Below are 15,097 nucleotides of genomic sequence, written 5' to 3'. Positions count from 1 at the left end.
TAATATTTTAATGCTATCTAATTTATTAATTAATTCCACTAGCTCTTAATTTTCTTACTTTGTAATTCGGTCCAATTGCCACAAGAAAACTATATTCATAAATGATTTTATGTAATAACATGACTCTACAAATATACATTGATAGCTCCATAACTTTCATATGACATTAATTTAACTAGACGTAGTGAAAATACCAAAAAGTGTATATTTTTTAAGTGTTTCGTTTAATGAAAATTATATAATCAAATAAATAGAAAATATTTTCCCAGATAATCCAAAAATAAAATCGATCAAATTAATTAATAATATATATAGGTCTCAATGTGCCACAATCCTTGTATTTTTTAGGGTATTCTAATTGAATATTGCCATTAAACCCTATATTAAACGTGCACTAGCAAATACAACTGGACCTAGTGGTATTCTAATTGACCCATTTGGCCCCTTAAACTTAAATTATCATTTATTATTATTCCGGTGAAAAATAATTAAAAAATTTGTGTAAAAGTTTCAAGTAGTCATTAATGATATCCGGTTGAACGGTTAATTAATTTCATTTAATCAAAGAAGTGAGTATCGTAATTTTTTAATCATTAATTTTTATATCAAAATCATCTCAACTAAAAAATTAAACTAAAATTCTAATATATAATTTATATTATTTTCTAATTCTTTTTTTTAGTTTAATATATAATTTACATTATTCTTTATTTTTTTTAGTTTACAAACCTAGTTCAAAGATATATTATATCTTAAGGAAAAAAAGAAGAAGAAAAGAACAGGAATTAATGTTAAAAAATTCGTTAACAGCAGGATTAATTATTTATTAGAGTATTAGACAAAAACCCTTCAAAGAACCACATGGATTCAACAATTTTTCAGTCACCATTTTTCTCTGTAATTTCAAGAAGTCTTCATGGGTTGTTTTTTTTAAAGTGTTTTTTTAAAAAAATATATTAAAATTGGATTTTATAAAAGGATGGAAGGGGAAGAGGATGCTATAGAATATAAGCAACTCCTTGCACTCATTGAAGCCCAAAATAATCCTAATTACAGAGAGGCCTGTTTTGTGCGCCTTTTTATAAGCAAATCACAGCATTAATATCCCATATGTAACAGACACAGTAAACCATCAAGAACACATGTAGATAGAAGCTAAAAAAACAACAGTCACAAAAGGATATGATTTTCGGTCAGAATATTTATTTTTTTATGAGGTTTACAGGTAAAAATACCTTTACTAGGAAACAAGTCAGAATCTGAAAGCACTTAAAAAATTATTATAAAATCTAAAATAAAATAATAAATCCAAAATAAATCAAGAAAAATAACATAATTGACATGAACAACATTTTCTAGACCTAATTTGAGGGCATCCACCGGTTCGATGGATGACAAGGTTATTCTATTTAAGCAAATAACATGTAGAATCTCCTATAAAAAATTAAATATGACTCAACAGTTGATCTTCTGATGTTGACTTTTTAAGCTGCTAGTATTCTAGGGCAACACACAACAATACTTTATGTTTGGCCATCCATATATAGTTTGTTTGTGGCAAATCCTATTCTGAATGCTTATAATCTTAAGCTTCAACAAGCCCGACTCATGTATCACCTTCTCAGCTTCTCATATGAATTTTTTGAAACCTGCCGATAGAATATTGTTCAGCAACAGGAAAGAAGCCATGAGAAATATTCAGAAGTAAAAACAATTACGAAATACATTTGAACAATACTTTATTGGAGGATGGTGAATAGTGAGGAGAGCCTGCAAGATGAGCTGGAGAAATTGGAACAGATTTTGCTGGTGGGGGAGCAGAAAGAATTGGCCTTATAATTGGTGAGTAGGAATATGGTGGCATTGGTGAATGCAGGCATAGGAGATACTGGACTTTAATGATAGGAAGAAACATGTGATGTCATTCCAGCTCCAAGTGATCTTGATGGCGATCTTCACCAAGAAATCATATTGATTGTAATTTGATTTTTTCAATAGTAGAAAGGCAAAGTGGCTAGTCATTTTTGAGCTAATAAAGTTTAAGTTGAATGAATACTTACACAGGAAGGAAAGTAGACATTACTTGTTATGAACATCTACATTCACATCAATTTCATCCAATATTTATTCCTGCAAAATTAGACATGTAAAAGCAGAGATGATCAAGATGTTAACCAGAATCTATAATATAAGAAGCTACAACCCAACTGTTCTCTACGATCCAACTGATTATTTTCTGAAAGAAGTTAGGCTTTTATACTGATTTGAAGTTTTCAACTAGCAAATCAGTATAAAATAGAAGATGTTTGCCTAAAGCTAGTTTGAAGGTTTCTAGGGTAATGTCTACTTTCCATCCTAAACATATATTGCCCTCTGCTTAAATTGTGCCATGTTGCTGGCTAAGGTTTGTATGGTAGAACTTTGCAGGTATGCTTCTATTTATTTCAATAAATAACTTTTGTGAACCAGCAACACGAAACAATAGCAGATAACTCAAACAAAGTTTGAAATGAAGTATAAGAGCGCAACCGCTGCAATCCTTGAAGGGGAAAAAAATAAAAAAAAACAACGCATAAGATGCTAAAAATGGACCCATCAGCACATACGTATTCACAACCAGAAGTAGAACTACAAAGCCAATCCAAAGACTAATAGAAAGACTTAAGAAACAAAACCAAGCATGATGGGAAGAAGGTGATGAGGGCAATAGCCATAGCTATAGCAAACGTGGCAGCACACAAAAAAATCAAGTTCATAAAGAGACAAGGATGTACTGCACAGGGTAAAAAGAGAAGGATGTACTGAAAATAAGTCATCACCAACCTGTGCACATTAAGGCCATACAGTGAAGATGGAATGGCCAGCCCATAAAAAAAAGCTAGAGACCCCATATTGAGACAATTCCACTCTCTCCAACACGATCAACATCCCCCACAACTTGCCAACTTGATAGCGTCTTTCATGGGTAATCCTTTCAATATGGCCATCAAGCAAAGACTCTCATACTAATCAGAGCCAAAATCTATCAAGACTAGCAATGAAGCAATAAACAGTAGCAAGCCAAAAAGGGTACAGAAAAAGAAAGAGAAGAAAGGCTTATACCAAGTCCCAAAATAGTGAACCAAACAGAAGCAGCTGCGCAACAGGAAAACCGCTCAGCTCCTAGTAATTGTGGTTCGTAATGTAATGTAATACGACACCATACGTTGCAGAGAAAACTAACTGCTTCACGTCTGGACAACTCTCAAGTGCTCATTAAAAGAGGAAGCATTCTGTTCCATTTGTATCATCAGAAGTTCTCACATGTTAAAAGAAATCCGCCTTCTCTTTTCCTCGGTTCGTTTTGTTTTCTTCTTCTGCAGGTGGCAGATGTGGCGGTTGGGTCTCAGTCCAGATCTTCTACATGGGGTTGAATTAGAGAAGGGGAGTCGGTTGATGAGGAAGAGGACGCCGTCTGTGGGGGAGGAGCTGGAGGAAGAAGGCGGACAGATCTGGGTCTGTGGGCGCCGATGTGTTTGGGCTGCTCTGGGGTTGGTTTCGGTGGAGGCCGGTCTGTGCTGACGAGGGAAGATCTATCGTGGTTGACGGTGAGGGAATAGGGATGGGGATCTGTGGGCTGCTGGATCTTCGGTGAGGACGGCGCTGCTACGGCTAGCGGTGAAGACCGGCTGGGAGGGGGGAGGTCGGGGGAAGGTCGGGTGTGTGGCTGGTCTGTTTTTGGCTCTCTGGTTCTGGGAGGGCAAACCGCGGGGGGGGGGAGGGGGGGGGGCTGGGTTGTTTGTGGCAAAACCTTACTGTGAAACCTGAAAAAATTAAAAAATTAAATGTTAAAAATAAAAATATTTCGACTGAAACTGAAATTTACAAGAAATCTTATAACATATATTCCTACTTTTCATTAAAATTTTAGGGCAATTTGAAAAGATATTTTAAAAAATGCTAATAATAGGATAGTAAATAACATAAAATTTATCATTAGCAATTTTATAAATATCTGATGAGGGGACAAAGTCTAGCAATTTATTCTCTCTTCTTTTGATGTCAAAAATAGAGGTAACAGAAGGATAAAACAGAGAGAAAAGAAAAAAAAAATAAGAAAGAAGAATGCATGAAACAAAAAATTACTTGAGAAAAAGAGTAGAAACTGTGTAGAATCAAGTATCTAATGCATTGTTATTAGATTTTTTGAATTAGGGTTCTTACGAGAAAATTTAAGAAAAATATGAAATTATTAAAATTGATATATTATGATACGATAGGTTGATAATGATGCAAAAATAATAAAGAATAAAAGATAAAAGATTAGGTCTTATAAAAAACAACAATACCAGTCACATTTGAAATAAAAGGGGATGAACGTGGAATGTAATAAAACTTGTATAATTGTGTGTGATTGTGGTGTGTTAATGCATAAATGATTAAGTTATATATAGGGATATAATAATATGTGGAAAAGTTAAGTAAATAAATGGTTAATGTCAATGCATGCTAATATGTATAGGTAGATAATTTAATGTATTACAATGCAAATTATTGGAAAGAGTATTAAATTATATATTCATGAACAAGTTGGTTAATTATGAAGATATAAGAAATGGTGTGAGGATTTATTTGAATGATCATATGACATGGTTATTTTGCCATACTTGGTAAAATCAAATGTAAAAAAGAAAAGAAAAATTAAGGAGTTATGAAAAAGAAAAAATTGAAATATGAAAGTGTAAATCAACGAGGATTGAAGATGAATAGAGGAAATTAAGTTAGAAAAATATGTATTTTTGATAAGAAATATTAATGGAAGAATTAATTAATATAAATGAAAATTAATGTTGAGAAGAGAATTAGCAGCTTCGATCAGAGAAACACCACATATGCACATAATGCTTATATGTCATCAACTTTGGACATGTTGTCAATGTTTTCAGATTTATCTTAAATATAAAGATGTTTTATCAGCAGCTCATCTTTCTGGTGGAGAGGTTGGGTAATTTGTTATTTTTCTGGCGGCTGGCCCCCCTTCCCAGTTAATTGAAAAATGCTACGAATTTTATTTTATTTCTTAACAAAAAAAAAACGAGGAAAATAATATGATCAGATGAGATTTGTGGATAATAAAATAAATAAATAAATAAATAGAGACAGTATGGAATAATAATAATAATAATAATAAATTAAATTAAGGAATGAAAAGGTTTGAAAGTATTTAAGTGAAGAAAGAAAGTAGAAAGAAAACTGAAGACAGCAAACACTTGTATATTGTATTTTATTTAACTGAGAAGAATTGATTGCTTACGGATCATTGCAATCTTTACAAATATACAGCAAACCAAAATTGCTAATAATCATGCTATAATTCGCTAACAAAATCATGTTATAATCTGCTAACAAACTAACAAACTCCTAGAGACTAGGAACAATTATTTATTATTGTAGAAAAAACTAAATAAAACATAACAGAATCTTTGACCGAAGCAATCTTCAACACTCCTCTTTACTTTAGGAACGGCAAATTCCATTTGTTCATCTTAGAAACTCAAACCTGTTTACTATAAATGGTTTAGTAAACAAATCAGCTAGTTGACCTTCAAACTTGCAATAAATCAAAATAATATCATTGTTTTTCTACACCTCATATAAGAAATAGAGTTTGATGTTTAAATGTTTGGTTTTTTTATGAAATACTAGATTGTCAGAAATTGCTATGGTTGTTTGATTATCCACTAAAATCTCTATTATATCTTTCTTCTCTATGTGTAAATTACATAGAATTTTCTGAAACCATAATGCTTGATTCACTGTTATTGTTGCTATAATGAATTCTGTTTTTATAGTGATTGTGCAATAATATCTTGCTTTTTAGATGACAATGAAAATAATATATATGATCAGATGAGATTTGTGGGTAATAAAATAAATAAATAAATAAATAGAGACAGTATAGAATAATAATAATAAATTAAATTAAGGAATGAAGAGGTTAAATACCTTTAAATATGCACGCTGAAAATACTGTGATCGTAATATCTTAAATGTCACATCTCACTATTGAATGTTATAGCCATCAATTACAATATGTGGAATGTGTTTAATGTGAGGCCACTCCTTTCCCCCCCTTATTATTATTCTTTGACTCAACTCCTCACTGCAACCATAGATTCTTAATTCCCGCAAAGAGGGAAGGTAGGGTATCATCCCTTGGGATTCAGATTGAGATAGACACTTTAATTCCCAGCAGTTACTGATATCTAATTTCTGAAGAGAATGCATCCCCTGATCAGGCAGTGGCAGAGACTTCAATCTTTCGCATCCATTGATCGATAGCCGTTGAAGAGAAGAGAGATTTTGCAGCCCTACTTTTGGAAGAGACTCCATATCCCCAACTGAACCAATATCTAGATTCTTCAATTTGGAGAGAGGATGGATAAAAGAAGAAGAAGAAGAAGAAGAGACTGGTGATTTCATCTTCATTGTCTGTTGTAACGGCATTGAACTGGTTTTCTTCAAATAAAGACTTTCAATGAGAGTTGGAAACAACGGCATTGAAGTCAGATTTGGACACTTATAAATGCTCAAGGAAGAAAGACGTGGAAAAGAAAGCATTATCAACTCTTCTTCTATTGTTGACTCATCACTATCATCATTCATCTCATCTCTACTCTTCTTCCACCATCCCTTCAGTCTACCACAACTCTTGATCACAAGTTTCTTTAAAGATGGGAAAAACATTGACACTCCTTTTCCTCCAACCCCCTCACTATCTATGTACTCCAATCTTTCCATATCTTCAATCAACAATACCTCAAGAGAAAGGATTCCATCTAAGGGAGGGATATGCTCAAGTCTTCTACACTTTTCTAGACGAATCCTTACAAGATTTGAGAGATGTGAAAGCGAACTTGGAAAGCTCACACCTCCATGCTCTATCAATCTCAACTCTTGAAGATTCGAGTTTGGCTGGAGGCTTAGCAACATTTTATCATACCAATAAGTATCTGAATCACTACCATCATCCCACTCCCACTCTATGGTCAATTCATTTAGCCCACTGAACTCATCCAATCCACCAATATTTTTGGACATATGACTACTATTTTTTGCAACCACAAAATACGACAAAGTTTGTAGATAAGTTAATTTCCCAATCCCAAGAGGCATGTACTCCAAACTTCGACATAAACCAAGATCAAGATGCCTCAGATTAATAAGCTTATTGATATCTCTCGGTAGTTTTTTAAGGTTCTTACATCTATTGAGCTTGAGCACTTGCAAATTTATCAGATTGGTGATAGAATAAGGAAGTGCCTCCATGTGATTATTAGAAAGATCAAGATATCTAAGGTGCTTGAGCTTTTCAATGAGAGGTGACACTTTTCTAATTGTTAAATTAGGCAAAACAAGCACACGTAAACGCCTGAAGTCTCGACAAATTGACTCCCATGTCCCCTCACCCCATTCGACACTTTGCAATATAAGTGTTCTTAGATGTTTTGCACTAGGCAACGGAATTAGAATTTGTGGTGGAAAATTCAATTCCATGTCAAGTGACACGTGCCGAGTCGAATCACTAATCCTATTTCTTCCCCTATCCACTTTGGTGCTCTCAAGAGCACCAACTTTAGCTGCAACATCATACATACCACTATTCATTTTGCAACTTATTATGTTACCCAAATCATCCCTTTTCACTTCATGAAAGAATGACCTCCACAATAAATCCTCGAAGCACCTAAGACCAGCACTTTCAAGACACCTATCACCTGAATTTGAAGAGCTAATGAACCCTTGTGCAATCCAAAGTTGAATCAATGATCTCACATCTACCTCATGGTTTTTTGAAAACAAGCTACAGTAGGCAAAACAATGCTTCATGTACGATGGAAGAGCACCATAGCTTAACTCAAGGGTCTGCATGATGTTATCATCACTAATTCTATATGGAAGTTCATTTAATATAAAGGACAACCACTGGGCTCTATCTTTCAAAGACAATAACCTCGCGATTGCCTTTATGACCAAAGGAACTCCACAACACCTACCCACGATCTCTTCTTTAATTTTTTCATCTACATGCTCCGACTCCTGACCTTGACAAAATGCCATTCTTCTAAAAAGATCCCATGACTCATCTACTGATAGACCTTCTAAAACATGTGTTATTGTGCTTATGAGTTTTGGAATTTCATGAGAACGTGTAGTTACCACTATCTTATCACATACTAACAACTCCATCAAACTATCCCATTTTTTATCATTTAGACCATCCTCACCATCCCTCACGTCATCTAATACAAGAAGAAATTTTTTTCCTCTAAATTTATTTTTAATTTCATTTTTCAGAATCTCTAACTGATCAGAATCACTTTCTACAACCCCTTTGAGAATCTTTCTAACATCTAAGCCACCTGACACACTTACCCAGCGTTTCACACCAAAGTGCCTATCAACTTGCTCATCATTGAAAACATGTTGAGCTAGTGTGGTCTTCCCCAACCCAGCTGTTCCAACTATGGAGATGGCACGACTGTAGTATGATAAATCATTGGAATCCAGCAGAAAACGTTTTACTGCCGCTATGTCACTTTCTCTCCCAACTAGAACTTCAGGTTCAGGGGAGGTAGTTTGCTCCCTGACAGTAGTCAAAGAAGCTCTCTCCTCATCACGAACATCAAAGTTAAATCCACGACTCTCAGTTTCAAAGCCATGTAGTCTCTCCCTAAGTGCTTTAACTTTATGACCCATTCGTAAACCATACACAAATTTGTTTGATCTTGAGAAGAAAGCACATACCTCCCTCGAAACTCCATTACCAGACATCAACTGTTTTCGCAGGACTTGTGTTGAAAAATTGTCCAGCACATCCTCCACATCAAATACAGCTTCTTGCAGCTTCTTGAGCCACTCTTCGATTTCATGATTCTGTTTCCGAGCCTCAGCATCTGGAACCATAGCCTTAATCTTGGTCACAGTGTCAGTGAGCTTCCTTAATTGATCTTTGAGCCCCCACCACAGTGCAACGTCCTCAGCAGCTAGGGTACCTAGTTTCTTTATTATTTCCTCCGCATTACTAAAGAGCACACCTTCAGCCATTTTTTCTTCCTAGGTTCCAAACGGAGTGGGTTGATATGGAGGGAAACACAAAAAAGGAATGGAAGAAATTAAAAGGAAAAGAGTGACTAGATGGTGGTCGTGGTGTTTACTTGGTTCGAGTGGTGATGATTGGTTGGAATGCTTTAAGAAGGTTTATGTTGCTATGAAGAGCAAGTGGAAAACCGCAAGCCTCAGGGCTTTATTTATAGATAACAAGATTACAAAATCTTCCACACACTCAAAGCTATTAGAGATTCTGCATGTACTCTCATGATCTCGAGATCCTTTAACCAATCTGCACTCAACCAGCAAGAATTTCTTTTCCTTGCTTTCAAAAATCAATCACACGGAAATCTTTATTCCTTGCTTCATTCTAAACGTCACACCAATGTACTTAAACTATAACTTAGCCTTACTAAAAAGGGAAAGACAAACCTACGTGATGTTGCAAATTATTTTTTGAACGAAATGTATGATATGATTAGGTTGCGATTGCCTTTAGTCTTTGGGCATGCCTTCAGTAATGAAAAAATGTTTAATTCCCAAAGAGATGCTGATGCTTTCCTTTACATAGACGTATGACCAAAGCTAGAAGAGGGCCTACATGCACTCTCTTAATCTCCAAATCCCTTAACTGGTATTCACTCAAGCATTGGTTCTTTTGCTTTGCTTTAATAAATTAATCGGACCAGAAACTTTGTCCCTCAAAATTTATTCAAAAAATGACACCATTCCAGGGTTATAGCTAAATATGCTGATGAAGGAAAGATGAGTGCAATCAATGCTTCATGCAGCAAAGCCATAATCCAGCCAAATAAACTTGTTAAAATGAAATTTTCAGTTACGTGGAAACAATAATGGATGATGGCTTCCCTTTTTCAAGGGCTTTTGCGTTCTTGGGATTCTACAGTATCGGTCACTGAAACCAATCAGGAAAAGCAAATGCCTTTAATGGAGGGTATGCCCCTAGCTAGTAGCAGTGAATGTGGGCCACAAAATGCTTCCTGATGCTTTATTTATAGATTAAGGAAATTCCAAACAATCCCAAACACTCAAAGCTATCGAAAATACCAAATTAATCTCTTCATTTGTCTACAGTCAGCTAGGAGTTCCTTTCTTTGCTTTAAAAAAACAATCATTACAAGAATCTTAGTTTGTTCTAGAGAAGTTCTAAGCTACACATCATTTAATGCACTGTTCTGAAATCATGAAGCCGTAACTAGAAACAAGTTCAAAAGCAACATATTAAAGGTGTTGTTACCCTTGGTGGTTAAGAAGTTTAATGATTCCTTGAGCAGATCATGAGAGGCTCTCACAAGCTCACAACGAATGATGCCCAAACCAACATTAATGATTCCTTGAAAAAGGCAATCATTCTTATGTTGTTCAGTATGATGCATGTTTAATCTTAAGAGTAACCACATCAAAATCTCACTGCTGTTCAAAGAGATTATTGTCTTCAGGGGTTGTGTTATGTTGGAAGTGGCTTTAATGTATTTTTTTAGTCATATTTCTACAGTTTAAGGTTGTTTGCCTTTTGGCAATGGAAAAAAATGTTGGCCTTTTAATTTTGGACACGATCGCAATCATTTAGTCCATCCACCCTAATTTGCATGGAAAGTTAACTAGAATCCAACTCCATATGAAATATCATTATTAAGACACGCTTTCTCTTGCTGCAGTTTTCTAAGCAATCAGAAAAGAGAACAACAAATCCTGAATTCCTAACACTATTACGACACATTTGCTTTCTGTAGTCATTTGCTTGCACAACCAGTAAATTAGTTCACCAGAACTGCTATTTCCATAATCTTCAGTTATCTTTCGGCTGTTTAGGTTTGAGTTGCATGTTTCTGCCTTTTTTTTTCTTCATATCTCTTGATCATGTCTCTCTACGTAAGTTCGAAAGTTTTTTTTTTCTTTTGCTTTTGATTTTATAATATACCAGAAATCATGCTATGAATGCATCATTCAGTGTACTGTTCTTGCATTATGTGATTACTACGTGTCTAGTATTCTGTTCAATCGATTAATGTCTCTTTAAGTAAAGTTCATATCTGGCTTGTATTGAAGGATAAAAAAGATGAATTGGTATAGTTTTTATCAATGTGTTATCCAATTGTGGAACGAATGGGAGCTTCGCGCAATGATTTTGCTAGGTCTCTCCCTGCAAATTTTCCTCATTGTCACTGGTCATCAACGAAAGTATACAGCCGGAATCTGGTTCGGGATGTTTGTTTGGCTAGCATATTTGTCTGCAGATTGGTTGGTAACTGTTACATTGGGTAGTCTTGCTCGTAGCCAAGGGGGTTCAGAATCCAAAGGCACAACTTCAAATGCAAGCTTCATCCCGGCATTTTGGGCACCGATGCTCCTTGTACACCTTGGTGGTCCTGACACTATTACTTCCTATTCAGTAGAGGACAACGAAATGTGGTCAAGGCACTTGCTACAACTATTAACCCAACTTGCGGTGGCCTTTTATGCATCGTTTAGGTCATGGTGGAGCAAGGATCCGCTCATATATGTAGTCATTCCCATCTTTGTTTCTGGAGTTATCAAATATGGAGAGAGGGTTTTGGTCCTCTGTTTAGCAAGCTCCGACCAGTTTAGGGACTCTGTAAACAAAGAAAGAGTGGCTCTACAAGGGCAAATTGTTTTAAAAACTAGATTGCATTTTTTTTGTATATGTGAACATTTTCAACTCAAAATACAAAAAACTGTATTTCTTAAAGGGTTTTTCATCAATGAAAATGACAAAATCAAATTGAGGAACAATATTTGCTCAAAACATGATGATTGAGGGATAAAATTCACAAAATTAATTGTAGACCTCAATCCGTCGTATCCGTAATAATTCTTGCCATTAACACAAAAATAATTACAAATTGTGTGTAAAAAATTCAACCAGACATTAATGATTCGCAGTTTAACTTTCTATCGTTGATATCTGCTTGAACATTTTCAAACCTGTTTGCAACAGCAGAATGTAATGAGTTGAACGAATTTTCTTACTTCTGCATCAACTGAATCGATATTTGTCATAGAAAGATAGGGTATATACAATTTCTCCAGCTTTTAGTTGAAGCCAAAATATTTTGGCCTTAGCAATAAGCCATTTCAATTACAATAAGAAAATAATCTGTTCTTCCAAAATCAAGGCTGCAAATTAAAAAAAAAAAAAGAGCCTTCTCTAGAGCCCACTTAAACGAACAAACAAAACTGGCGAAGGCGACCTGAACGGAGGGTGCGAGCATAAAGTAAGGACAAGAATATGAATGTGTGATCGACCAATGTAGTAAAGCTGCAGCCATCATCTAGTTAATGAAAAAAAACAGTGTATTCTTTTTCCTTTTGCATTTATTTATTTGGTAATATAATTTCTGTAAATAAAAATTTACTCTTACATGGTTGTGATTGTTATGTTATTATATATACAAAAGGTTAATTTTTTCGGTACAGCACATGTATGTTTTAAACTATATATCCCAGAGGGCATTCTTTTGAAGATTTTCTCACACCAGATGACCAAGTTTTAAGCATATGAAATTAATTTTTTATAGGCTCTCGTAGAACTCAAATCCTTTATGATAATGTGGAAGCATAACACTTACCAACAATGAGTCCCTGAAGTAAATTAATTGCATAAACATCTTGATTTAGATGATAATACAAAAACTTATTAACTTGTAACTGTGTTTGGTCATATTAAAGCTCTAATATAATATTAAAGAATAATTGCAACTTAAAAGTTTACAGATGATTCTTTTCTTGAGAGCATGGGAAGTAATTTGTGCTCATGAGTACTCTCAACTTCTGACAAAGTTTTAGCTGTGACAAGCGAAAGCACTTTATTCCATTGGTCCTTTTATTTTGTAGTGAGAGCAAGTGTTTATTCTCTCGAAGCTACTGTTCTTTATGAAATTCTGACAAAGTTTATTTTGCTGTTAGGAGCTACTGTTCTGGAGATTTACTCGGCCATTTTGATGCTTTTCTCCGATTGGGGTATGCTTTGGCTTAGCGATCAAAGGAAGCCACTAGCGGATTCTATTTTTTCGAGTTACTTGTTCTTCTCGGTTGCTATCGTTTTTTAGCAATAACAAAAAGTGGAAAGCATCTATAGCCCAATATGAGCCAAAAAATTCTAGAGAGAGCCCATGTAAACACCTCCCAAAAATCTTTAGAACCGGCAACATTCAGAGCTGGGAGGATGTTGGTGGTGATTTAAAGGAATTGATCTTCAAACGTGTCTTAGATATGCGTTCAAGATGCAATTTCCCATTAGTTCCATATGAGATATTGGTAGAGAGAGGTGATCATGCCCTCAAAAGTAAGGATTGCCTTGAAAAATTTGAATGGTCCGTGGTTCGTAAAGACTTTTATGAAAGCTTCCTCATATGGCACATTGCTGTTAATACTTGCGTCGGCCAGGATTCAATTCATTGTAACATGAGCAGATCATTATCTCGTTACATGATGTATCTATGGAGTGATTTGCCGTTTATGCTACCCCAAGAGTTGGGCGAACCAAAGTACAAGCAAATCGGTCAAAACTCGGAAGGGTCAGCACTATCTGATGGTGGCGAGCTTGCCATGTCATTGAACTTGCTGCAGAGTGAACAGAAATGGGAATTGATAAGTGAAGTTCTGGTGGAGATGCTAACTTATGCTGCGATGCAATGTGGATGGAAAGAGCATGCTCGAGCACTTCAAGGAGGAGGAGAGCTACTCACTTTGGTGGCCGTTCTTATGGCTCATCTTGGCCTCCATGGACAGTGTGTGTAATTAACTAATGCTATCGAATTACTTAATATTACTTGCTCTTAATTTCTCAGTTTGTACAAACTCTTGAATGATTTTATGTAATAATATGCCTACCAAATTCTATAAAACATACTTAATATTTATGAAACTAGATTGAATTTTTATTAGCATACACTAAAAATTGAGTCTTTTTTAAAATGATATTTTTGGTGAATAAAATTGATAAAATCAAATGGAAGGACAAAAGGGGATACATATAAGATTTAACAACATATAAATAAACTAAGGACTGACGAAGCCAAAAATAAGCTTCAAGGAATCCTCGCTTTCTTCATGGTAGATTCAGGCATAGAGATACTTTGATCTTCTGCAAAATTAGCAGCGTGGGAGATTCTAGAATGCTTTAAGTTAGCAAGATTGATGGGGGAAATGATTTTATTGTTTTTTTTAGAAATATATTAAAATTATATTAAATTTTTATTTTTAAAAATTTATTTTTAACATTAAATCAAAATAATCTAAAAAAATATATATATAAATAATTTTAAATCAAACTTTTTTTAATTTTTTTTAAAAAATTATGTTTGGAATCCAAACCACACCCCAGTGTGCTCATGATGCCGTGAAAGTGGCTTTCATATCTATTGTTTTTTTATTTATGTTTTAAAAGTACTCTTAAAAAAGTTAATTTTTTTTACATGAAATAACTTTTTATATTTTTAAATTTTTTTGATAGGTTAATATTAAAAATAATTTAAAAAAAATAAAAAAATAAATATTATTTTAATATATTTTAAAATAAAAAATACTTTTAAAAAAAAAATCTTAATCTGCCTATCCTTGGGATTGGATAGGGTTTTTTCAAAACACTCAAGTTGTTTTTTTCAGAGGCTAAAGGTACATAACAGACTTTTATTAAAGGGGTGTTTGCTATAAAATTGATCAAATAAAAATACAAACTTCAATGTGCCACAATCCTAATGGTTTAGGGCAAAAAGTTGCCGTTAAACCCTTTATTAAAGGTACACTAGCAAATGTATTTGGGCTGGTTCTTAGAAAGAATACAATTGGGCCTATTGGTATTCTAATAGGCCCATTTGTCTCCCTAAAATGAAATTACCATTTACCATTATTTCGGTACAAAAAATGGGTAGAAGTTTCAATCGGATATTGATGATACCCGGTTGAACTTTCCATTGCTGATATCCGCTTTGAACGTTTTCAAACCTATTTGCAACAGATGTAA

The 15,097-nt window shown here is 34.4% G+C and overlaps 1 protein-coding gene and 1 long non-coding RNA gene across 3 annotated transcripts; both read right to left on the bottom strand.

The window, feature by feature from the left end:
- Positions 1 to 1,262: 1,262 nt before the first annotated feature.
- On the bottom strand, positions 1,263 to 3,682 carry LOC133689297 (uncharacterized). Of its 2 annotated transcripts, XR_009841291.1 has the most exons (4): positions 3,103 to 3,682; positions 2,824 to 3,005; positions 2,061 to 2,130; positions 1,263 to 1,649 (listed from the first exon to the last, which is right to left on the bottom strand). It is a non-coding gene; the product is annotated as an uncharacterized LOC133689297 (long non-coding RNA). The 2 variants fall into 2 exon arrangements; XR_009841290.1 differs by having other exon boundaries at positions 2,824 to 3,682.
- Positions 3,683 to 5,809: 2,127 nt separating this feature from the next.
- On the bottom strand, positions 5,810 to 9,245 carry LOC133687951 (putative disease resistance protein RGA3). The gene has a single exon (XM_062107308.1). The coding sequence runs from the start codon at positions 9,085 to 9,087 to the stop codon at positions 6,043 to 6,045; it is 3,045 nt and encodes a 1,014-aa protein (XP_061963292.1). The 5' UTR covers positions 9,088 to 9,245; the 3' UTR covers positions 5,810 to 6,042.
- Positions 9,246 to 15,097: the final 5,852 nt, after the last annotated feature.

Source organism: Populus nigra, chromosome 3 (assembly GCF_951802175.1).
Source record: "Populus nigra chromosome 3, ddPopNigr1.1, whole genome shotgun sequence".
Lineage (NCBI taxonomy): Eukaryota > Viridiplantae > Streptophyta > Magnoliopsida > Malpighiales > Salicaceae > Populus > Populus nigra.
The sequence above is the reverse complement of the archived record's forward strand: the minus strand, read 5'-3'. Positions and strand labels throughout refer to the sequence as shown.

What these genes read in the sequence shown, in the direction of transcription:
- LOC133687951 (XM_062107308.1), bottom strand. Translation starts at nt 9,087, where the DNA reads ATGGCTGAAGGTGTGCTCTTTAGTAATGCGGAGGAAATAATAAAGAAA.